At 36.3% G+C, this 26370-nt stretch overlaps 1 protein-coding gene across 5 annotated transcripts in view; it reads left to right on the top strand.

The window, feature by feature from the left end:
• LAMA2 (laminin subunit alpha 2) overlaps nucleotides 1-26370 on the top strand; it is a 361287-nt gene that overhangs the window by 141691 nt on the left and 193226 nt on the right. For all 5 annotated transcript variants that reach the window (XM_065632757.1, XM_065632758.1, XM_065632759.1 and 2 more), the window contains 4 exons: nucleotides 361-460; nucleotides 6729-6889; nucleotides 9977-10117; nucleotides 11479-11652. In XM_065632757.1, the coding sequence (XP_065488829.1) occupies nucleotides 361-460; nucleotides 6729-6889; nucleotides 9977-10117; nucleotides 11479-11652 (576 nt within the window). The remainder of the gene's footprint in view (nucleotides 1-360; nucleotides 461-6728; nucleotides 6890-9976; nucleotides 10118-11478; nucleotides 11653-26370) is intronic.

The raw sequence follows: 26370 nt of genomic DNA on the forward strand, positions 1-26370 counted from the left end.
AGATTTTTGAATCATGTTGACCAGAACAACTGAACTATTTGTAAATATTACTTTAGGTACTGAATTCTTAACATCTATTTCATTACATTTATTGATTTTAATTATACAAGGGTCTGTTAGTATCTTTACACCTGTTTTTTAGTTGAAAACATATTTGCATCATCTAAATCACTTATATGTTTCTAAATAAAAATCCAAAATGTAAGTTTAATGCTTAGACTGCATAGGCAGTTTGCGACCATCTCACTCTTGTTAAAGTGCAAGCTATCTACACAGAAGTCATTCTCTCCTACTTTTTGTTTAAGAAGTTCCCAATTATGAAAGGTAAGATTTTGTCTTGTAATCTCTTTGTTATCATAGGTATTAGCAGATAGCCCAGATCCGTGCCAGCCGTGTTCCTGTGATCCAAGTGGGTCTTTACATGATACCTGTGTCAAAGACGAGAAACATGCAGAAGGAGGTAAGATCCCTAAAAGACAGTGATGTTAAAGGTCAAGTTCAGCAATGGTCAAAGAAAAGCTGAAACACATCTGTGATATCTCTTAAAAAAACAAACTTTTTTTTTTTTTTTTTTTTTTACTCATGCAAACAATAAACCACCTGCATTCTTATTGTACTTTTCTTTGGAAACTCACATTTTATGTTCCTAAATTTGCTGAGGCTTCCTTCAGATTCATGGCTTGCAAACTTGGGTATGTTTGAAAGAGTATTCCCCATGGAATATATTAGAGAATTTTGGTTTTAAAAAACATCTTTCTTTTACAATAGAGATTAAAACTAGTACAACCATAGTGTTTTAATTTCTTTTCCTCTCTAAGAATAATTCCATTTGAAACCTAGAAAAACATCAGTTTGAAAGGTGCATATTTATGTGCCATCTATATTGTTCGTGTAGGATTGCAAGCTGCTTACCATAGCCCTATAAAGCTATCTTCAAACAGAGAATATACTGCTTCCTTGTGCTTTGAAAGAATGGATTGCCAGATTTTTCCTGGTTCTTTTGTTGACAAACTTCTGAAAATACTGTAGGAAGAAAACAACAAAATTCAAGGTCAGTTCTTAAGAGATGTTTTAATTGGGCTAATTACAATTGATTGACAAAATACATTGTAGCAAACTTTTTTGAAATACAGATCAATGGAACATAAAAGCAGCATAGGCCAGATGCAAATACAGGGCCCAGAGGTGTAAAATCTACTGTAACAGCCATGTACTGATTCATCAGTTCAATAAAATCATACTGATACTGTCACTGTTGTAGTTATGGCAAGTTGACCTTGGCCATCTGCAACTGCCCATCCAGCTGCTTTCTCGCTGTCCTTCTCTGCAGGACATGATAGAAAATAAGTTGAAACAGCTCACAAGTCGAGGTAAAGACCAGGAGGTTGCTTACCCATTACTCTCATGGGCAAACTAGACTTGACTTGGGGAAAATTAATTTATTTCCAATTTAAATAGATTCAGATAGTGACAAACTAAGTCAAAAAAAAAAAAAGAATTCTGATATTTATTTTATTTACCTATTTGAAGACGACAAGAAGAAAAATAAGTCAGCTCTACACGTAACTGGTCTTTGTAGCCATTCTGCCTACAAAGGTCCTGTTCTTTGCTCCTTGTTCTTTCTGTTTATTTGCTTTTCTTTACTTCTTGTTGTACTATGAGGTCCAACACAACGGGAGAACTTTACTTCTTGCACATCATGTTTGACTCTAGTGTTTGGACCAGATTTGTGACTGTAACATCTTATTCAACAGAAAAGACACAATAATGCTAGTTGAAAGAAAAAGCTTTTTCCTTAAAAGAAAAATTTAAAATATTTTTGTGGTAATGGGAAAGGTTAGAATCAAGAGCAGGTCTGGATATAATTTTTAGCATAAAACTATCCTGAAAGCAGATCACTTTTTACCTTTTTCTTTTCTCAAATTTATACTCAATACCCAGATAAAATTCTTTTTATTGCTCACCCGGGGCAGCAGTTGGCTTTGAAGCACTGGGGAGCCTTCATAAAGGAAAGGCTGGAAAGCATGATCTGTCTGAAGGAATCTATCTATTCACCTGTGAACCAGAATGAATAAACACTGGGTAGGCTGAAATACATCTCAGAGTTAGCTGGCTGATTGTTTAAGGATAAATTGTTTGCTTGGTGTAAGATGGGAATATGCTTCTTAAATGTGTGGTAGGCAAATGAGTCAGGAAGATTAAAAACATTAGACTAAAATGGAAATATGATAATAAGGAAGATCACTGGGGATATGAAGTCACCCTGAACATTTCTCAAGGAACATTAAACTGAAGGCTGTACATTCTCTGTGTGCTTGAATACTGTAGGTAAGCAACAATTAAAATGGAAAATTGTAGCAAATACCATAATAACTGGTACATTGATGACATTCAGTAAGAGGATTTAAATGACTGCATCCTGTAGTCGTCCTCAGGTTTTGGTAGATAAGAGAATGGCAGGAAGGAGTCAATTTTTAATTGACCAGGCATTGTTTCAGGAGAAAAATAAGTACTTTTGCATATTAAGCATGTATAATTTCTATTTTGATCAGCCTAGTATAAATTTGTCCTTACATGTTTCACTTGGTATTCTGAAATGAAATATTATTATTCTAGCTCGTGTAGTATATTTTGGTTTTAAATCTTCAAGAATGCTTTTCAAATATTCTTTCATAGCAACATAATATGATATGTTTACAAGTAATATAGAAAAGATAGAGCCGGAAACTTATAATAAGTCATAGTACATTTGCAAACTGTAGTATTGATCAAGTAAACTAATGAAAATGTCTCTAGGTTTTGTAACTGAAAGGCAGTAATTTTGAAACTGAACTTGTCCACCTCTGTCCAATCCATTCTAATAATAGGTAAACTTGACCATTGCTGATATTGTGACACTTGCAATTGTCCACACAGAAGCAAAGATGGAACTTATACATTCAGAATTCTAGTAATTAGGCTTTCTCAGTGAATCAGCGCTCTTGTGTCAAGCTGTAGTGCCTAGATTTTAACAAATAGTCATTTTACTTGGCTTTTAACTACCTGCAAGAGCTGTGAGGTTTGGAAACTGGCAGAGTTTTGCATCTTGGTCCTTGCTGCATACTACCATGCAGTGAAGTTTTTTCCCTATTGCCTCTCTATGTACAATATAAGCCCAATGACAAATGTTTGTTTTTGCTGGAAAACTTTCTCAGACATTGTAGGATAAATAAGGTCCAGACATCTCCATCTTTATTCAGGCTTCATAATTCTTTGCTCAGCAAGCAGTCCCACTGACTTCATGAGATCATTTTTGAAGTCATGCACTGTTGAACAGGAGGCTGGTCCTGGGATTGCAGATGTTTTCAAGGGCCTGGTGTGTCCTTTTGTATACATTTATTTTTGTGCAATTTTGAAAGACTGATAGACTGGGAGAAAACTGACTGATAAAATTCATATTTCAAGATGACTCATCCTCTAGGACGAACTTTCAAAGCCTCTGTACACTCAAAGGTAGGACAGAAAAAGATAATATTCAGGTAGAAAACGGAATAATAGCTTCAACAAATAAAGCCCCATTCAAACAAGGCCTAGGAAGTAACAGACCAAAAGCAAAAGAAGATGCTGAAATGTTATTTAATTGCAACAACAGCAAAAGACAGAACCGAAACATCTGCCCTATATTGAAATGTAATTAGACTGTTGACATAAGGTGCACTACATATGCACTGCAGAAGCCTGGTCAAAGATAACCAGCGGGGTGCTGACAGGAATTTACATACTGTGTGATACAATGAGAGCCTAGATCTTGCAAGTGCTGAAAATGAAAGAAGGCATTGAGCCCAATAAAATACACAGGCTAACCATACCAACAAGCGTAAGAGCTGGAAAAATATGTGACAGTTACTGTCCTCTACACCTTCCTCTCTCTGTTGTGGAGTGTGAGGTCTATCAAGAGAAACTTTCAAATAAGATTTGCTCACTTCTAAAGAGCTAGACTTGCCTGTGTCTTTTCCTCCTGAACCTTGATATACAGCAGGGTATTTTCATCTAGAAGGAAGAGAAGTGTCTCTTGTAAAGCAAGGTTGTCCAGCTAGGATGCACTGACTCAGATTATGTAAGAGCCTGAGGGCTGCTGTGCTGTGGGGCATTGCCAGTGGCTAGTGGAGAGGAGAGTAATTCAGAAATTTGAGAATCATCTCAGCCACAGGCATCAAAACCCATGAAGCACATTGTTTCATGTGTAGTAAGTAACAGAAATTTCATGGACTGAAATTCTGTGTATAATTAAGATAGATCAAGAAGGTGACAGTCAATATGATGTGCTACAGGAGATCAAAGAGGATGCAAGGTTAGAGAAGACAGACTGAATTTTATCACTGTATGGATTAAGAGATAATATCATTAAAAACTCCTGTAGGTAGATGCTTCTTCAAACAGCTAGTTAGAGAAACCATAAAATGAGAAGCACCTCTGTTTTTATGCATGGAGAACTGGTTTAAAACTCTCCTTTTGAAGGGCAGTCAAATTCAACATTCTTGTAGGAATGAGAAGACCTCCCTAAACACCAGCTTAATCCAAACAAGGAAACCTTTAAAAAGAAAATCCAAATGAACAATCCAAGATTGCTAATGGCAAGCATAGGGTTTATAAACTGCATATTAGACATTCAGGGAAGACGCATTCCTCTAGTTCAAAATGATTCAAGCAACGTGATTAAGCTAGAAAAAAATCTATTTGAACAATAAAAAAGAAGCTCCCTGAAAAAGCAGAAGTCGTATCTAATTGAGGATAATAGAAAAGGACATAAATTGTGACAGATTCTGGGAAGTTGTACTCTTAGTGACACATACACATATTTTAAGGAATAATTTGCTAAATGCTTAAATGTTGCTAAGAAGTACTTCTTCAGATAAATCAGAATCTAAAAAACTGCTAGACATTCAAATTCAGCAGGAGTTAAATATGATTAAGGTGTAATGATGTTATAACCAGAGATCTCAAGAAAGAAAAGGACACAGCTGAAAAGCTACATTAATTCTTTGTATCAGTGAATAGAAGAGCTCAGGGAATTTCCCACTTGGGAGTCTTTGTTCATGGGAACAAGTCAGAAAAACTGTCTCAGACAGAAGTGGCAGATTTAGAGCAATCTGATAAATGAAGAATAAAAATTCATGGTGCATATAGGGTATTTATCCATGGCTTCTGGATTTAGTTAAAATGGCATTGCTTGAAGCATTAAGTGTAGTTTATAATACTTTTAAAAACTTAAATTAATATTAAATAAATAGAAACTGTTTATCCAATTTGTAATAGGAAGGCAAAGGGTTCCAGGAAACTAAAATCAGAAGATCTGGTTTCTGAAACAAGTAAATCAGTAGAACTACAATTAATGATTTATACCATTTCTGAACTGTGGCAAAAATGGGCAAAGCTCGATGTCAGAGGACAGTGTGCCTTATGAATCTGTTTGAAGGATTAAATGAACATGTGAACAAAGGCTCATTTGATTAATATTGTATTTCAATTTTCAAAAAGTTTTGACAAGATCCTTCACCAAAGACTATGAAAGAAAATGTAGCAGAAGAAGGAGGAAAGGTTCTTTCATGGATTTGTACTTAAGAATAAATAGACTTAATAATGGACCATTTTCACAGTGATGATCAGTGAGAACTGTTGAAAATATTAATATTTAACCTGGAAAAGGGATGACTAGGAAGGTGACAAAATGAGCAAGTACAAAATCTTTTAGCATAGAAAAATGAAAGAACTGCAAAACGTTCAAAAAGATCTCAAGATAGTCTTTGTCTAGGTAGTAAAATAACATGAATTTCTGTAGCAATTAAAGGAAAAGTAGAACACAGAGAAAAGTAGTTCTACTTGTACACTGATTACAGTGATTTCTGAATTAGGCACTACCAGTTGTGAAACAGCTCTTAGAATTACCTTGGACTGTGCCCTGGATGTATCAGTTCAGTGCTGGCTCAGCAGTAGTCAAAAAGGCCAACAGAGCCTTTAGGAAATATTATGATGTTTAAAAAACAAAACTGAAAAAAAATCATCAAACCAGTTGCAGGCCCACACTATACACTCCCTTCTCCTTGAATAATTTATTAGAACTGGAAACTATGCAGAGGACAATAGAGATTTTCAGCCATACAAAGCAGTTTCTATCTAAAGAGATATTAAATAGGCTTAGGAGTTTTTGGTATATGAAACAAAAATGTCATGGGGGTTGTGATAGTGGTATATCGAAATCACAGATGACATGTAGAAAGTGAGTAGGGAACAGTTACTTGCTTTCTTCTATGATATGAGAACTAGCAGGTTTAACACACATCAGTGTTTTCTTTCACGCTACACATGGCCAAATGTGGCTCCATGGATTCTGAGAGTAGAAGCATGTTCAGTGGTGATTAGGTGAATTAATGGAAGATAAGTTTTTCAGGGACTGTTAGATACAAGGAAGTAGGGATAAGTTTCAGTTTAGAAGAGCTCTAATATGCAGATTTCTGGAAGCTCAGAAGCTCAGAATTCAAATTCCTATATACTTGCTCTATTCTTACATGCTTTATTCTAGCCCCTCTCAGGCAGGATACTGAGTTAAATAGACATATGGTGTGACCCACAGTAAATGCCCTTACATTACACCTACCAAAGGTGTTGCTTTGAGCACTCTAACACACATGTCTGATAACAGTAATAATGATAAATCAAATATGTCATATGTTTTCTCCCTCTTCCCATAGATATGTTGCCTGGTTTCTGTCACTGCAAGACTGGCTATGCAGGAGAGAGCTGCAATAGATGTGCCTTGGGTTATACAGGATATCCTGAGTGCAGGCCCTGCAACTGCTCCCTGGAAGGCAGTGTGAATGTCGACCCTTGTGTAGGTCCCTGCACCTGCAAGGTATGGATGTCAAATTCTTCTAATCCATAGGAAAATACTAATAATATTGATACAATACAATAGCATTCCACTGTCCTACCTAGTTTTGTTAGTATCTATGTTATTCACTTCTTATAGAACATTTGTCTTAGATTGTCTTGTGCCATCTCAGTGTTCACTGTAATTAACATAGGTACCTAGGAGCGTGCTGCCTTTCATACAAATCTTAAGAAATCTGTAATGAAGGGAAACAGGAAGCCTGTGAATCATTTGTTTCAAACTTGCATCCTCATCTACTCAGAAACGATATGTTTAAAGTATTATGGGCTCTGAAACTAACCTGTAATATGATGTCAAACCAGAAAACTAGGTGAACTGATGATGTATTAAAACAAACAAAAAACTTGCCTTTTAGGAGTTGTCATTAGTGATATAAGCCTCCTTTCTTGCTAAGTTCCAAACTGAGAGCATTCTTTGCTGCCATTCTTTCTCTAGGATAATTTTCTTAATTTCTAGGAAGAAAATGTAAGAATTATTTTCTCTGTGTGCTTTCATGTACCTCCAGCGAATTATGTATTGAAATAAATTGAATATATATTGAAATAAAAAACTTCTAAAAACACATACATCCACTCCTTATAAAATACTGAACTACCAGAAGTGCTTTAGAAATGGTGGTGCTCTGTAAGTCACTGTTTAGTAAGTGACCACAAATAGGCCCAAAGGACAATTTGCTGTACTATGGGTCATTTTTTTCTGTGTCGTACTTGTGCGAGTTTCCTTCCAGCATTTGATTAACAGAATTAGACCCAAATGTGAATTTAAAACTATTTACGTTATGTCCTTAAATACAAGAATGTAGAAAAAATACTTCAATCTATCAGCTCATGCTGCATACACACGTAAAGCTCTGGAGTGACAACTGAATAGCATTGAAATCTACTCAGAGAATTAACCTTGTCCTTACTTTATGTAATAGTCACATGCTCTCTGTCAGAAATAAAATCTATCCATAACACAGTTCTGATTCCTTAGATATCAAGCCTAGAAGGTCAGAAAAGGGGTGCTTTTGCTATATTCTGCGTTGAAAAGGAGCTTTGATGAAGGTGTCATATGCCAAATACAAGATAACAATGCTGAATGGGTATTATGACATTATTTGTGTAATGCCAAACTGACCTGTTAGTACAATCAAACCAGAATGAACAAATATGGAATAGAGATAATTGTTCCTATCCTAGAGAGTCCACACTATATACACTTTCTCTTACTGTTCATCCTTTGTCTCCTTTCTGCTCCTCTAATTCCTTTTGAAGTGCTTGTGGGAGACAAATGATACTCTTTGCAGATAGCTGAGATACAGATACATACACATTTAGTTTCACTAGTAATCTTCAAATTCAAATCAAAGCAGATTATGGTCAAAGGGACACTGAAATAATCAGATTAGTTATGCTCCATATGAAGAATAAAGTGGGATGTCTGGACAAGTTAATAGCAGATCTTAGGAAGAATGCTTCCCTTCTTTTAATCACATCTTTCAGTTACACATGATGAGCTCTAAATTTACTAAAGACAGTTTTCTTGCAAAGTAAATTGACTGCTGAAATCCAATTCTAACTGTAAGCAGCAAAATGCAATGGGCATTAGATTGTTATCTTTACCACATTAGCCAGAGTAAAGCGATGTACAAAAAGGTGAGGGACAGGTAGAAATGCCTGTTCTATCACTAATTATTTCAGAGAACTTTCTGAAGGTTCAGAAATAAACGAGGCTGTAGAAACATTGCTTCATTGTCTGAAGGGTAGGTTAGATCTCCTTTCTGACTTCGAGTTTTATAAATCTATTATGCACTGAATTTGCTGCCTACTCAATAGAATTATACAGGTTTACTCACTGCTGACATGCTTGTGACTGCAGAGGAGGACAACTTTTCATTTAAACACATACTTTGCCCCCTTTTTAATTTTACCTTTCCCACTCTGCACACACTAAGCACGTCAGCAAGGTTTGAAACTTTTGGGACCAGGGTTCCTCATTCTAGTTAGCAAAACTGTGTGTGAGAGCATTTGGGTGCCTGTGAGTTCTCAAATGTTACCCACATTGTTTATCATATGAGGCTTGAGTAGTTGGGTGAACTTACTTCAGAGCTGTGTATTTCAAGCAATCACAGACTACACAGCGTGGGCAGGCTTTTTATGTGTTCATTCTCTGCTGACGTGGAGCCAACAATTTGATCCTGTGTGCATACCATAGAGGACTGTGTCCAGGATTAAAGAGACTATACATAATGCTTTTGAAAGGGAAAGAATTTTCTGGGATATCTTTGGAAAAATATTGAATTACTAAGGCAGCGACACAGCGTGAGCCTTTCACAACATACTCCTTGTAGAAAAGCTAGCTTTGTCTTTGCCTATAGGACAAATTGATTTATTGTGTAAGCTAGCAGGACTTAAAGCACAACATAAGCTTTCTCTGAAAACTGTAATTACCAAATGCTAAGTTTAGAATTCTTCATGCATGTTTAGTGCCTCACTTTCTGCAGGGGAGGAGTTTGCAGACCTGACTGCATGGCTGGCAAACACATGTAGTTATGGAAAGAAGAAATGCGGCCCTTTTAACACTTGGATTTAGTCTGAATTCATCTATTAAAGATAGACCACTGAAAAGCTGATATGCTGAATGATTGGTACAACCGATGCAATGTACCTGTAGTTTGCATCACTGGGCATGCACAGATTTTATCTGCCAAACCTACAAACTACAGTTGTTGAGGCTGTAATGTTGTGTACCATACTTCTTTCCCCTCTGACTCTCTTAAGTGTAAAGGAGATAAATTAGATTATTTACCGAAATCAGGCAAGTCCATTCATGCAGAAGAAAAATAAAAAATCTTATAATGTCCAAATTCTATGTCCTGTTATTTATGTGCAGCCATAGTAACTTTTATTGTGTACGAGATTTGCTACTAATATTCATGAATAAGAATAGTCTTTCCTATAAGTGTCTCTGTAGTCCTTCATTTATACTCTCCTGCAGAGTACAAAACTTGTGAACTCAAGTTCTAATCTGTGACAACTGAAGTAATATTCTAATGTGCATTTCCAGGAACATGTTGAAGGAGAAAACTGTGATCGTTGCAAACCAGGTTTCTTCAATCTGCAGCAAAAAAATCCCAAAGGCTGTGAGGAATGTTTCTGCTCTGGCAAAACAAACGTCTGCACACACTCTCACCTTACCTACAGCACTGTAAGAAAAATCATACTTTATCAGTATATGTCATTGAGTTTGTGTTTCTGTGTGTTGTCACTGTCCGTTGTCACCATGTTCTTTTTTGGCCTATGTATTTTTAGTTATCCAAAAGAAAATGCTTATAAGCTTTGTTTCTTTTCATTGTGCAAAAGTTCTGAAAAAGTGCAGTTAGCAGTGAAAAGTGCAAAAGAAGTTAAACCAGTCAAAAATGAAGCCCTATGCACAAACACAGCCCTGGAAATGTGCATACATAATGAGTCCGAGTTAAAATGCAGTATATCCATATGGCAACCTCTTTTCCAGGTGACTATTAAATTTCTAGACCTGAAAAAATTAAAAATTTTGAAACATTAAATGTACAACACACAGCTTATGCAAGAAAAAGGGACGCCTTACAGAGGAAGTTTTGAGTGAATGTCTTTCGCATACGTCATTTCAAGGAAAGGATATGAAAGAGAAATTAACCTACTGTTCTTATTTGTGCTGTAGAAAAATGTCTTTAGCCTGCAAATATGCTCTAGACTTTAAGGGAGTTCTCGCAACTCTGACAGATTCCAGTCCAATGGATGTATACTACATATTCACATCTGTAGATCAAGTTTAGGAGATGTGTTCCAGGTCTACTAGCTCCTGGTTTTGGCTCTATTGGTATACTGGAATTCTGCGAGTAAAATCATATATGCCTAGTGTGCTCATTTATGTGCCAGCATCTGGAAAATTTTCCATCCCATGGCTGAGCTGATGTGTTGTTCTGCTTGTATCCAGGCTCCAGAAGCTGTCCTTGTATGAACAGTGTGCTCTTCTTTGATAATTCATTTCTAGCTATGGGATTTCAGAAATTCAAGTTCTAGTGCTTTCCAGCTTTGCTTTGGCTTTCTAAAAAAATGTATATTTGAACATGTATGTTGTAAGGCTTTAGAACTACAAATTATAAATTATGCTGTCTACAACAATCAAAAAAATCGATATCCATTTGTCAGCTCATCTTCTGTACCCTCTGTGACTGATATTATTTATTGAAAACTTGTATCATATTTGGAGGTATTCTTATGCATATGTACAATAGAATTTCTTCCTCACTCTGGACTGTAAGAAGCAGAGACAGCAAATACTTGTAGTTGCTTCAAACTTCTCAGAATTTATAGCTCCCAGTTATATACAATAAGAGAAATTTTTGCTGTTATTACTTTGTTGTTTCCTTTGTTCCTAAAGTGCAATGAATCATATAAACCTAGTCAGGTTTTTAAAAATGGAAGAATGAGAGGCTGTGAATATTGAAAAGCTGATGTTCTGATTCTTATTGTAGTGTTTTGTTTTGTTTTTCTTTGTCCTTTTTTTTTTTTTTTCTGTCATTATAGATAGAGGATATGAATGGCTGGTATCTGACTGGCTTACCAGGTCTCATCAGAGTTGTCCCCAAGCAAAAGCAATTTGATGGGCATCAGCAGCTTAGCATCAGCAACGTGGCTGCACGAAAAGTACTACCACAGACTTATTACTGGAGTGCACCCAGTTCTTATTTGGGCAACAAAGTAAGTGCAGATGGTACTTGCCTAAATGCTAATTTGATTTATTGACAAAAGCAATAAGAGTTTGAAGCGGGGTGGAACTGAGGGAAGATTAAGTCGGATAGCTGTTTGACCAGCACAATCGCAAGCAGAAGGGAATCAGGCATGTGGAAGTATCCTTGTGACGTGAAAAGTTAAGTAGAGAAAATTAAATTAGTATCTTTGACCTTGAGACCCCTTCAGGCTTCTGCTGTCAGGTATTAGAGAAGTCTGTATAGTTTGCAGAGTTGTTTTTTGAATGAATTAGCTGGTGTGTGGTTCAGCTTGTCCTGTTCTCTTCCCACCTTCTCAGCTTTGAAAACCAGTTCCCTCGTCTGCTTTTCAGAGATGCAAGTTGTGCATCAGATGTTGTGGGGGTGTGTTACAAAACTTTAATATTTGGCAAGAAACTTGTGTGTGGGGAGCTTTCTGCCCCAGAACCCAGAAAATGCTGTTGTGAGCTCTGTGCCTGTTCTAACGTATATATTTATCCAAGTCTGTGTGTGTCTATGCGTGCATGTACACACATATTCATGCCCTGCAGGTTAATACCAAATATTTGCTTTCTAAAATCTTGGATGCTTCAGTGGTCTGACTGTCAGACTTCTCATCACTAGACTTTCTGCTATCATACAGGATATTTTCATGAATGTCACACTATTTTCCAAAGAGCAGAACTGAGGACTGAATGAGTCTTAAATGTGAAGAAATCTAAACAGCTTTCCATTTACTATATGCTAAAACTTATCAGAAATGCTAACACTGATACACTTGAGCACGTTTTCCTCTAGTCTCTTCAGGCTAGTCAACCTCTTATTTATTTATTTTCTTCCTGCTGGCTGAAAATCAACATGACAGAAGGTAAGTGAGCATGTGTAAGCTAAATAGCATCATTCCAAAGAATTTGGCATCCTGTTCATGGCTATAAATTGTTAAAGAAAGTCAGGCTTACTTAGGTGGCAAAGGGAGCATTTCTTCTATAGACTTCCACGTCTGGTGAACTTACCCTGAGATACGAACTGATACTTTTCAAAACAGAATTTCATCCTACTTCTATTCAGTGAACAAAATAATGGTAAGAATGTGCACAAATTATTTGAATGTGGAAAATATTTTTTCAGTGTAATTTGGAGGTCCTTTGTGGTTACTGTCAGATATCTCTGTATGAATGAAGCAATTTGCCTTAATAGCTGAACCATATAAATTTTTGATACTACAATAATACTGAAAGCACTCACAAATTACTGCAGTACATCTTAACTGTCATGTTGCATCATGTAAATTATAGTCATAATGACATGCTTAGGCCATATGATTTGTGCTATGGAAAGGGAAATGGAAATAGAATATTGAGAGTCCTTGTTTTAGACTCAATAAAACATTTCTCTAAATATCTGAAAGTGGATAAAACCAAACTAGATAAAAACATCCTTTCCTGAGAGCGATTGCTAGCTGCGTTACAGTCAAATAATTGGCATCTCAGAGCAGGCAAGCTTCTTTAAGAATTTTTGTCTTAGGAAATGTAGAGAGCAATTTAGGAAATCTTGTATCACAATGTACACTTCTATTATAATTTATAAACCTTGTGTTACAGAAAACTGCCTTTCCTTTATGTTGTTAAAATTATTGCTCTAAATACTATTCCCCAAAATAAAACTGAGTAACAAAAGGTAGTAACCATCCTACATTTCCTAGTTTTCAAATATAGCTCAAAAACCTTCTTTAAAATAATTATTTTAATATAAAGTTGGCATGTTGTGCATATGCCTCCACAATGTTGATTGCCATATGTGTTCTATCTGCTTGTTTTGCATCGATCTCCAAATGCTTCTTTTGGATGAAAAAAAGAGTTATAAATAGGATGGTCCTGAGTGTGCAGCCTTCGGCTTTTTCTTTTTCATCTAAATCTGGGTGACACTAGGCTGTATGATACTGGTCTTTGACTGTCTAAGGAGACATTATAAATAACAGGAGGGTATAGATGGTACAGGATTCTTGTTTATGTCAACACAGGACAAGAACATGAGCAAATTAGTTTAACATCACCATATCGCTTTATTCTTCTGAATATATATGCTGCTACTAAAACTGAAACTTTGTTGTACAAATACAGATAATTTTTTTAAAGCCAAATATTTTACCTGTCTGGCTATATAATATGCGTTTGAGTTGAAAAATTGAACACTGTTTTTGATGCAGAATATGTTTGGGAGTAATCCAGAGGAGTTTAATTTCTAGAAATAAAATATCTAGTGGATAATTTGGAAGAACAGATTTAAAATGGCTAGTATTAAGGGTTTAGTAGATATCATAAAACAGTTTATCTTCTTGCCTGTTTACCTCATCATAGCCTGCTGAACTAAGAATTGCAGCAATCATGAAGACTTGTGGTATGTTAGAGCTCCTAGGTACTGAAAAATTGTCTTATTCTATCAACTCTAGATACATTTTAGGTGTTTGAAAACCCCATTTGGCTTTTGTTAGCAGTTTCTTAAATTGTTTTGACAACAGATACAAGTTTATTTAAAACTTGTGTCTGTGCTAAAAAATTTTATAAATTTGTCTGAAAGTGTTATGAGTGACATTCTAATAATGTTTGATCAAATCACTGAAAGGAAAGTATAAAATTAATTAAAAATTAAATAACAAACTCCGAAGGATGATGTGAAACACTTGTTTTCTTAAAGCCAGTGTGGAAGGGTTAGGTGTCCGCAATGTTTCTGCCTCTTTTCCTTTTACACCACAGCAAAAAGCAACTTGATAATTTGTATGCTGAGTAGAAGCCATTTATGATCAGCCAAAAGAATAGGTGATATGGAGCATGTCTAAATAAACATATGACATCCCCCCCACCATGACACACACACTTGATGGGCAGCTGAGGCCTCTTGAGATTCCATGAGGAAATATCTTTGTTTGGAGAAAGCCTCTCTGCCTTATTTTCTCTGTGCTGCTGCAAATTTTATGTTCCATTCTCTGCTAAGGGCCAGGCTTAACCATGAGGTTAAGGTGGTTAGGGCACCGCCCTTGGTCAGCAGTCACAGGTGAGTTCAACTTGTAGGTGGAGGCCATCCTAGAATCCAAGTCTCTGAACATTGTTTCAAAACCCAGCAGTCATGCAGAAACTACATGATGCATCCTCTAACTCCTCTGTCTGGGTTTTCAGCAGGTATTAATGCCACCGTTGCTCATACTGCAAACAACATGATAGGAGCCCTAAAACACTTCTTCTCTAAAATACTATTTGCTGACAGATTTCACTCCGATTGAGAAGTCTCTTGTGTTGAGTGTTGTTTTACAGGAGTCATTTGAACTAGTGGTACAGCATGATCCCCTTCAGCGTAAGTGAAATTAATGTAATTTGGTCTTTCATGAAGTTAGGGTGTATTGAATATTAAAGCAGAAGATATTTGAATAAATGGCTTTGTTATCTCTTGGAAAAATTCTAGCATATTACATTTGTCAACTCCATAGACATAAGCGGCCATATGGTGGATAGATTGTTCTTTATCTGACCTCTAGTGAAAGGCAACCGCTGAAAGTTTTGTGTAGAGTCTGCGCGTGCAGAACAGGAAAGGTACTTGTTCGACTTAACTCTGTCACCTCATTTATTTTGCCTGGTTTTTTTATAATTAGCTGTGTAACCTATTTGCTGACTTACAGAAGTCAATTTTTCTTTGAGTCCGGAGATGAAGATACTGTAATAAGCCTGTAGCCAATACACACAAAATCTATCAACGTTTAAAAGTACTCTGCTGTGGAAAGTTAAAGATTGGGATGGAGTGAGTGATTTGTTTTGAGACATATTGTCTATTGCAGACTGCCCAGAATACCTCACAGGATTAAATATTGAATTATAAAATAATCATAAGCTAGGTCCTTGTGGCTTTTATTTTTATTTCATTCCATTTGTTTTCGTTTCTTAGGCAATTCTGCTGCAAAAGACAGAATAATGCAAAGCAAATTGCAGTCTACAGGTCCCAGAGGGAAAGGGAGTTGAAACCCAAAACATAAAGCGTCAAAAACACAATAATCAGCTGGAACAGAAGTGACAGGATCAATTGTCCTAAATTATTAATACCTCTAAACCCAGAAAGCTTCATCTAGTATTGTCATGGTTTCAGATCTCAAGATTTTCTTGATCATAGGAGATGATAGAGTTAGATAGATCCACAACTCTTTTTCTTGCTTTTACTGCCTGCCTCAAAAAGGAGAACAATGTAACTCAACGCCTTTTGGTATAAATGGATGAGATGCAAAATAAATTGTTGTTGGAAGCTACTTTTTTCTACCATCAGGGTTTTTTGTTTGGTTGTTTTGTTTTGTTGGTTTTGTTTGTTTGTTTGTTTTCCAATTCGTTGGCGTCAAGAAAAGCAGTGAGTGACCGACACTACATAATTCCAACAGTGTCTTAAATTTAGTCAGTGGACTGATTTTTTTGAGTCTGTGTCTGTATTGCTTTGATTGTCAGGGAAGTGAAGTGGTGAAACTTAGGTGGGCTGGTGTGATCTTCCTTTGTGTGCCTTTATAAGATAATTCTTTCTTTCAGCTGTTTATATGGACAATTTAGGCCCTCATGTAGAAGGTTTGGTTCCCTAGTGCAGATGAGTTGTCCAAGTCCAAGCAGGCCACCATTTAGTAACATAATGGCAGTGCTTGAAGTATCTGCAAACTGCGTGAGGGATTTTTCCGCAGTGGTGGTAGGTCTAGTACTTCATGCTGAATTTGCCTTTTTATACCCTCTGCACAGAAATTACTTTCAGCCTCAGATTTGAATGTGTAACAAAGAACATCTCCAAGCTAGCAAAAGTAAAGTGGGACTGGAGTAAGCAATGTGTTCCTCAAATGTAGGGCATAACATTTCAAAAACAAGTGTGCATGGACATTTATTGATTCTTAATGTCTTGTATGTTTGAGTGGGATCGAATAGGTAAGCTGTATGCACATTATCTGTATTTGTAAAAGAAACAGTAATAGTCATCAGCAGCATGTAGTATGCAAGGAATCTCCATTCAGTGTAACGTCTTGAAGTTATTCGCAGTTGTTGCAGATCCTCAGATTTTTTTTTAAGTGGTGTCAATAGCCAATACATGGCAGAAAATGATTCATTTGAACCTAAAGAAAACTATTTTTGTAAAGACAGCTACTTCAGTATCTTTTGGCTTTCATATTTGAATGCATTCTTCCAATAAAAAGCTGGCTTAGTTTATTGATATGTTTTTGGTTTTTAACAAGTAAACCTGAAACTAATATAAATAATGTTATTTTACATCACAATGTAGATTTTCTTGACCGAAATTAAGTCACCATGGTAATCAGACTCAGTCAACAGTATGAAGATGTCTTCAACTTATACCGAGTTGCTGTTTATTTTATTAACAGTTACTTCACTGTAGCTTCTAAAATTGGAGTAATAGGCAAATTCAGATACTGAAAGGATGAGACAAACATAGCAGAAACATGAGTGAAGAGCAAAACGTTTTAAAGATCTGAACCACAGCTGACTGATGCTTCCTTCAAGTTTGCTTAGTTTGTATTACATGATCCGGTTAAGATTCTTTGTCTTTGCTGAAATATTCTCTCAGTGTGGCACCGTGAAATGAGACAGGGGCAGGTCTCTGCATTTGTTCACAGCTGTGGCTAGCCAAATTTTGCTAGATCTCCAGTACAAATTGAAACAATATCAGGACTGTCCTATTGGGTGTTCAGCTACCCATGATTGTAAAGAACTACCAAGACATAAGTAAATTTTGCACACTTTGTGCCTCATTAATGCTTGTAATGATGTTTGAGTAGCCTGTTGGGGCAGTTCAAGTACAGCCATTATTGTGATGGCAAGGAAAACTAAGGATGCCCAGTAGACTGTTACGGCCTCTTTGTGCCTTAGAAATGAGTTGAAACAAGGCCCAGAATCTGGCTATCTTAGTCCACTGACTGCAGTATTTCATATATCTCATGATACATTTAATTTCTTTGTGCTAAAATCATCTTATACTACTGTATGAGAAAAGAGGAGATTTATTGTTGGTGAAATTATTTCATAAATCTCAGGTGTCCTTTGCATTACCTGCTAACCCAGGTCTGCCTTGAAGGCAAGGGTTTTAATCAATAGTGGCAGGTGAAAAATGGAGAAACAAGCAGGAAATAAAGTAGTTTCACAAAAGAAGGGACGTGAATGCTAGAGAGAGAATACTGAGTAGTGTTAGGAAATAATGAAGAAAGTAAATTGGGGAATATGCTTACCAGATTGGAAACACTTACTCTTCTTATCTCACATCCCAAATAATAAAATACTGAAGGATCCAACAGAGCAGAAGTAAAAGAAGAAAAGTCTTTGACTTAGAAAAAACTAATATATCTGATAACTTGTACTGAGTGCTAATCAATATGCAAAGAAGCATGGTGATGGTGATTCTAAGCTAGAGATAGCTAAATTGAACAGTGGTTACTTAAGACTGCAAAGGATACACACAAAGCGTTATTACTAACTGGAGTATGGAATACATGAGAGTGGTTTATCAATAGTTGAAAATGGTACAAATTAATTTAAGATATCATTAGCAAAAGAAAACTCAAACTGACACTCAAAGTGTATATGAAGAGCTGGTGAGAATTAACTAGTTCCATAACTAATGATAATAAAAATTAAATGAGTAATTTTGTAAATTCAATATATTCTTGACTTTTTCGTAGATGGTTGGTGAGTGGTAGGGCCATTATGCCGTGAGCGCTTTACAAACTCTAATTTTCAGAAGGTGATATCCCATACTTAGTAGATTTCCAGTCAGTCATCCAAAAAGTAAGATCAGAATGATCACTTTCATGTATTTCAGTTTAACAAGAAAAAGACAAAGGCAGGCCGTCTTACTCTTCAGATAGTCTGATATGAACATAGTATTTTAATATCTCTGTCGGGTCTGGCTGGGCTGGAGTTCACTTCATAGTGGCATGTATGGTGCTGTGCTTTGCATTTGTGGCTAAAACAGTGTTGGTCATGCACCAGTCTTTCGGCTCTTGCTGAACAGAGCTTGCACAGTATCACTTTCTCTCCAGCGTTCACACCAGTTCCCACCGATCCAAAAGTCTTTGCACCTTCCTTCTATTTTCTCCCCATCCCATGTGAGAGAGGAGTGAGAGGTAGGTGGGTGTTTGGCTGCTGGTCAGGGTCAACTCACCACAACACCACTGAAAGTGATGGAAGAAATAGAACCTTAAATCCTTTGACAATGAAGTGGTTGCAAAAGAAATTTTCAGTATGGCTGCAATATACTGACGAAGAATTGAATAATGAAATGGGAACCAGAACTGACAAGAAAGTAGCACGCTAGGGATCAGAGGCTTGAATTATTAGTTTAGTTTTAACTTGTCTTTTCATAGAGTCGTTACTCTAAACATTTCAATATTGTGAATGACTCATGCTTTGATCTAATATCTGAACAGAGTATGAAGCATCACAAAATCACAGAATGTTAGGGATTGGAAGGGACCTTGAAAGATCGTCTAGTCCAATCCCTCTGCCAGAGGAGGAACACTTAGGTGAGGTTACACAGGAAGGTGTCCAGGCGGGTTTTGAATGTCTCCAGAGAAGGAGACTCCACAACCTCCCTGGGCAGCCTGTTCCAGTGCTCTGTTACCTCACTGTGAAGAAGTTTCCTCTCATATTTAAGTGGAACCTCCTGTGTTCCAGTTTGTACCCATTGCCCCTTGTCCTATCACTGGTTGTCACCGAGAAGAGCCTCCTTTAAATCCTGTGGGTCCTGTATCTCATGTACACTATACCCTCCGATTCACCTACCTTATCATTACCCGATTGCTAAATATTTCTGAATGGACCCATATTGCTTCGTTAAATCTCTAGAAGGCAAAACAACCTCCATTACTTTACATTCCTATTAAGCTTACATACTGTAAGCTGACCTTTAGCAGGAGAGAATGATGAGGGCAAAGATTTTATTTTCCAGACAAATTCCAGCTAACTACAACAAATTTCTTTAGAAAGCAAACTTCAGTGGAAATTTTCAATATTCAGTAAGTTTCTAGAAGTAAGGGTTACCCTAACTACAGAATGAACTTGCCTTTGTCTTCCTGGACCCAAGAGACAAAAGGGTTAAGACCAGATATTTGGCATATTGAAGGGATAATCATGTGCCAGAACCCCAGTCTGAACTGTGATGAATTATTAAACAAGTGGTTTGATGGGTGATTGAGTATTACCTGCAAAGCAGTGCTTGTCTCCTTGAGGCACATCCAGAGCTAACTGAATTGAGCCAATTAGACTGACTGTCTCTTCAATGAGTTGTGACCTATCAATGGTAATAGCTTATTATGATGATAAATGAACCCATCTCTCAAACTGAAGCCTGAGTACACACTTCAGCAGTTTCCCTGAATCACAGGGCCATTACCTATCAACTTCAGATTGACAGGAGTGACAGCAATGAGAGCAGATAGTATGCATGGGTAGACACAGATGATTGTTTTACCCAAATGAATATATTTGCACTTGTTTTTGGTGAGGTTGTTTTGTGGTTTTTGGGGGCTTTTTAATGGGCCTGCCTGAACATTCCATATTTTCCTAGAAGTACCTAACATGTCTCACAGTATGTGCAGTACCATCTCCTGAGATGGCTGGATTAATTTCTGATTGGTATCTACATCCCTTTTCAGTCTCAGAGGCACTCTGTATTATGATACAGGAGAATCCTGTTTTCTAATTGAAAAGTTTGTTTTATTTGTTTGGCCCTGTTAGCCCTATCAATTTATTTTCCAGAGGTAATTTCCTCAGACAAAATGAGCAAGATAGAGGAACTGTAACATTACCAATATTTTTCTTTATTTTATTACAAGCTTTTGAAACCTTTAAGTATAAAATGTCATTAAATATTTAGAACAGTTCCGGACCAGTTCCTTGGCTGGTTTAACCCTTTTTGGAGACAGGATTTTTTTTTCACAATGAAGGCAGTTGTTTTAACAAATTTCTGTGTCAGTTTTCTTCTGGGTTTTTTTGGTTGTGCCCTTCCCTGCCATTCCGTGCCCCTCACAATTAAGGATTTCAAGTGTATTTTATTAATTAAAAATAACAATGCCAGAGATACATACCTTCAATTTACTGTACTTGAAATAAGATTTTGATTGTGACTCAATTTTTAAAATGAAATTGCATAAGATAAATGGCTTTTATATATTCCTAAACCCTATTACCAGTTGTCCATAAGATAGCCACAGTCTGCTCTGAAAATGTGGCCTAGAGAGTGTTCTCTGTTGAATGACAGGCTTTAAGTTAACGCAACTGCCCAGTCAGCACAGCAACCCTGTCTCCATACATCCCTCTCTTGCATGGTGCCATTCCAGCAGGGTTCCTGCAGCATCTCCTGGTGGGCTGTGCCTCACTGCAGTGCATCCCTTACTCTGTACAGTGGATCAAATTTAAACATTTCCAAGTTTACTTCGCTGTGGGTAGCACGTTTGCAGCAATATTAATGGATATAAATACAGTGAATAGTAATCCATAATTTCCCATCAGTATTGTATCTTCCATGCTCCAGAAGACATAGCACAGTATTATATTTACTTCGAAGTTTTTGTGAAGCTCAGATGATCAAAGCATGTGATACTAGAGAGGAATGTTTTCTTCTTACATACTTTAAATGCAACAACACAGAGCTATACATACATCTAGTCATGTTAAATGTTTCACAAGTTAAAAAAGATAGAAAAGTAAAAAAGAAAGACAAGTAAAATGAAAAAGAAAACTAATTGATCAGTATATATTGTCATTAGCTATGGAAACAAGATTTCCTAACTTAATAAACCTAGGCAGTCTAAACTAATAAAACTGGTGGACTGAAACTGCATTTTTTAACTTACAAAGTAGATTTGTAACAACAGTTGCCTTTAAAGCTAATCAAATAAATAGGCATGTTGTTTAGTCAGCTGTGTCTTATTACTTAAAGGTGTGAGGTAATTCTGTTTAGTCTGCTGTGATTAAATGTCCTATTGAGAAAGAACATTCTACAGTTTTGTTGCTGAGATTCATCTTCTGTGGTGTGCAGTCCAGTAAATTTTTTCTCTCTTTCATAGATGATGTATTAGTTTAGTTTAGGTAGATGTGCAAAAATCCAGTTTTGTCACTGTCCTGTGTCTTTCGTTTTATGTCAGATATATGATAGATGTACCTATACACTTGAATACAAATAGCTTTACACATTTGTCTCATTGTTGAAAAAAAACCCGAATGTATGATCCAAAGGATGAAAGAGAATAAAACTAGCCACATCAGAATAAAAAACTTAGAAACTTAAATGTAGAAATGATCATGGCAACCTTTCTTAAACAAACTTCAAGCTTTTATGTTAAAGATTTCTGAAAATTCTTCATTAAAATACTGGTTTGTCTTTTTCCACCAAACATTTTCAAATTTTCTATTAGAAAAATTGCAGCAAGATACTTTGTTTCAGATTTTGGCCAGTGATATTGCCAGATCAAGCGTTCTGAGCCTGTCTGGCATTAATGGAGGTTTTCTGAGCTACTGCAGTGTGCCTTTGCAGATTCGTCACTTCTGTTTCCTTTCTTTGTTACTGAAGAGAAGCTAGCAGTAGTAGAAAACTTTAAAAATTTTGGTAACAATTACAGCAACTCAAAAAAACCCCCATGAATATGATCAAGTAGATGACCTTATCAGTAAACCATCAGGCTCACTACCATGCCTTCCCAGAGCTCCAGGAAACAAAATATCCCTCCGCCTGCAATATTCAAGGTGATAAATGGTACCTGAAAGAGTTGGGAGAGTCAAAAGAGCTCTCCAAATCTCAGAGTATGTCCTGACCTGTCCCTGAACTGAGGCTGAATTCTGAATTAAGTAGAAATCCGTACACTGTTTAGTCGGGGTCTCATCAAACTGTGAAACCTGTATGAAAATGTGTGACATAACACAGTTGTCAATACAATTTACAAGTTTCAAGTCTGTTTTTCTGAAAGTTACAGACAAAAGTAAAATAAAATAAGAAAAATCCTTCCAAATTTTCAATGCAAATTTTTGTGGAAAAAAAAAAATCTGAAGTTTACATGTTTTTTCTAACATATGAAAGCAGCAGCCTTCCCCTTAAGTTATATTTGATTATAAACATTTTTACTGACTGTAGTATACTTTCAATCTACTGTCTACATACTTGGCTCATGGCTATTGAAAGTACTACCTGGTTTCCCTGAAAATAAGACCTATCCTGAAAATAAGCCCTAGCATGATTTTTCAGAATTTTTGAGGATGCTCGAAATATAAGCCCTACTCCAAAAACAAGTCCTAGTTACAGTTCATTTAAAAAAATCAATTTAAATAGCGTCCAGGCAGCTATATGTATAAAAAAGTTAGCATCTTTTGGAGCAAAAATTGTATAAGACTCTGTCTTATTTTTGGGGAAATAGGGTACTCTAGGCAAATATGAAAAACTTAGCCTTAGCTACTTTTCCTGTAAATCATTATTTGACTTCTTTGTTTACTTTCGTTCCAATACTGTGCAGTGTTTTCTATATTCACTTCTGAGAAGTAAGATAATTCTGGGCTATCAGCTGTAGGTGCATTGTACAGAGTATTAACTTTGCTCTGATCACATTGTGTGTTCCAAAAAGTAAGTGCTTGTGCTTCCCTCTCTCAAGATTTTTACATGATAGCTCTTTCAGGCTGTCTTTCAGTATTTTGAATGTCTAAATGGTGCAGCTTCCTTTTAGAAAATATTTGTTCCATAGATCTTTGAAATGCATTACCACAAGCAAGTCTCATTTTTTTCATGGATGCAGCTAAAGTAAAAACTTATATTAAATCTATAAAAAAGTATTTTCCTGTTTTCTTCCAAAGGGCCCTGGTGTTTTTAAAACAGGATAACCTATTTAAATTGTTTGGTAGGCTTCCTGTATGTATTTTGCATGTTTTATTTTTTATGTCCACTTAAAATGGACATTTTTATGGCCATTTCTGCCTAAAAGATATGCAGAATGTGTAGCTATGTTTTGCTCTGTAACAAAGCCAAAGATTTTATTTTTCAAATACAGCAGTTTGGGCAGCTTGAATATATCCAGGGCTTTTTGAGTTGAAGATGACAAATTATTTACTTAGTAACACTATGAATTTTTCTTATGTTTAAAGAGAGGACATTAGTCTAAACAGATTTTGATCTGACCTACTAAAGTCCTTCTGACATTTTTCAGAGCACAAATTTGTTTTCATATTCAAATGCCAAAGTCTTCAGAGAGCTGAAAAGCTACCTATTGGATTCTCTATTTAGGTACTTGGGACTGTTCTGTGATGCTCAGAGGTGTAGAGGAGAAGAACCACAGCAGGAATCAGTGTAAAGTGACTGTAGTCAACCATGTCTTTGAAAATGATGTTCCAGAGTTTCTTGCCTGTTAAAAGTCTGCTGTTTTCTAGTGTGGGAAGGTCCACTTTTCATAAATACTACAGCATGCATGCTACTGCTGCAGCATTCCATAAAGCACAGAAAACAGTGGTTATTTGCTGAAATGTATTCACTTTGCCTGAAGAATATGGTGAATTTAAGCTTCTATCACAAAGCAGGATTTATTTTGCTCTAGGCAGGTAGTGACTACCACTTTAAAATAAGTGGATGTTAATTAATGTTTGAATACAGCACATATTATATTCGATAATGTGGATCCACATTATTAATGAAAAGATTCATCATAGTGAGTATATTACTGTCTATGGTGAATTATGATGGAATTCTTACAGAAGGATAAATGACATCCATTGTAAAACCTAATGGATATCATTATGGTCAGTGTTAAAACAATGAATACGAAATGAATGAGTAATAGGAGTGACACTAAAATTAGATTTTATTCGTTAGCTGTGTTGGTAAAAATGCGTAATCATTATCACAGATTTATGTGCATTATCTTAGGTGACTGTACATGTGCTTTAAGCAGCCCGGGACCACCAGGAAAATTTGAACATTGCAGTAAAGCCATTGTGCTAGAAATACATACATATGTTTTATGTAAAATATTGAAAGTTCAAAGAAAATACTCTGAATATTGCCCAAAAGGCCTTAAATATTTTCTTCTTTTCTTTTGTATACAAAGCAACTTAATAGAAATCCCACCAATATTACAAGAGAAATTAGGTAAACATGTAATAGTTGGTGTGCTTTATTATCCTGTGTGAACTGAACAAAAGCATGAACAGACAGTGACTTGAGCTGCCCTATTAAGTACTTTTGCCTGTTACAGTGTTCAGCATCCCATTCAGAGCAAAGATAAAAGCACCTCCTAAGGCAGCTCTAACTATGAGTACCTGCTATGTTCAATGAGCTCCTCAAGCTTCCCAAGGGTCTTAGAGTTGTCCATAGGGCTTATTTGTCATTGTAAGCTCTATGAGGGCTTATAATAGGTTCTCTGTGTTGATTAATTAATTGGCTTATTTATTTATTTATTCTGTGTTAGTTTTTATGCCAACTCTACACAGAGAAATTCAGATTGCTACGAGATTCAGAGATAATTATGTTGTTAACAGCTGGTCTAAAAATACCATGTGATCCCACTGAGTTCTTATTTTGAGGGAGGAGAAAAAGTGGAGTTCATGAGGGTATTGTGTTTAGAGAGAGTCTGGACGCATGCTTTCACGTGACCTAATTCTCATCGGGACAGCTAGGAAGAAAATTAAGTATAATTTTGCTGGAGAAGTATGAGCCATTTTTATGGGGGATTTTTTGTATGTTAGAATAACTAAGGCAAAAATCCTCCCATTTGGTGTCAATCTATATTGTATACAGTAACATGTATTAGCTATTCTATTACACCTTTGATCTGGATCTATATTACTTGTTCTATTCTGTGGATCTGTAGCAGGTATTCTGTAGTGGCTCTGATGAACTTTCATCTTCAATACAGAGAGAAGCAGGAGCACAGTGTGTAATAAAGCAGTAAACTGCAAACAAGATTCACACTGCAGATCTGACAAGAGGAATTTGTCCTGAGAAGGAGATCATAGGTTTAGGTTTAGAACTACTCTTGCCAAGTAGTTTTATTTGGATCTTTGGGGAAAACAAAGAGAGGTAGTAATATATTACCTTATAAGTATGTTGCTATTATTTTGATCATAAGGCACTGAAAGGTTTATACTTCCAGTTCTTGACATACAATCATAAAACTTCAGTATCTTTCTGAGGAAAAGACAAAGTCCGAGAGTATAACAATATCTAAAAGGTACCAGAGGAAGGTCCATCCAGCCCAGTAGCCTGTTTAATCACAGTCGTGAACAGCAAATGCCAAGGTAAGAGTGTAAGAAGCAGGCAAGCATATAGTGATCCTTCATCATGCGCTTTCCTAACCTCAACCAACCTGTAGCCTGGGTACCTCTGAACTGTTGGAGGTGTCTTTGTAATTCACGGTCTTTGCTCATCCTAACTGCACATTAAAAGCTTTATCACATGAAGATCTAGCAAAAAACGAAGGTCTTATTTGGGACAGCAAGTCTGGTTCTGCGTCCAGCCTACTCTGTGCGCTGCCTTCTGCCATTGGTAGCTGATTTTGAATTGTCCCTGAAAAATGGTTTGTATGGGAAAATTCAGGAGATAAAAATGTTTTCTGTGTAGCCTCAGTTGTACTGTTAAATATTATTTATGTTTTCTTGAGCAAAAACATAGTGGTTTTGTAATAGGTCTTAGAGCTGCTTTACTCAATCTATTTATG

The sequence above is a fragment of the Caloenas nicobarica genome, chromosome 3, assembly GCF_036013445.1.
Source record: "Caloenas nicobarica isolate bCalNic1 chromosome 3, bCalNic1.hap1, whole genome shotgun sequence".
Classification (NCBI taxonomy): domain Eukaryota; kingdom Metazoa; phylum Chordata; class Aves; order Columbiformes; family Columbidae; genus Caloenas; species Caloenas nicobarica.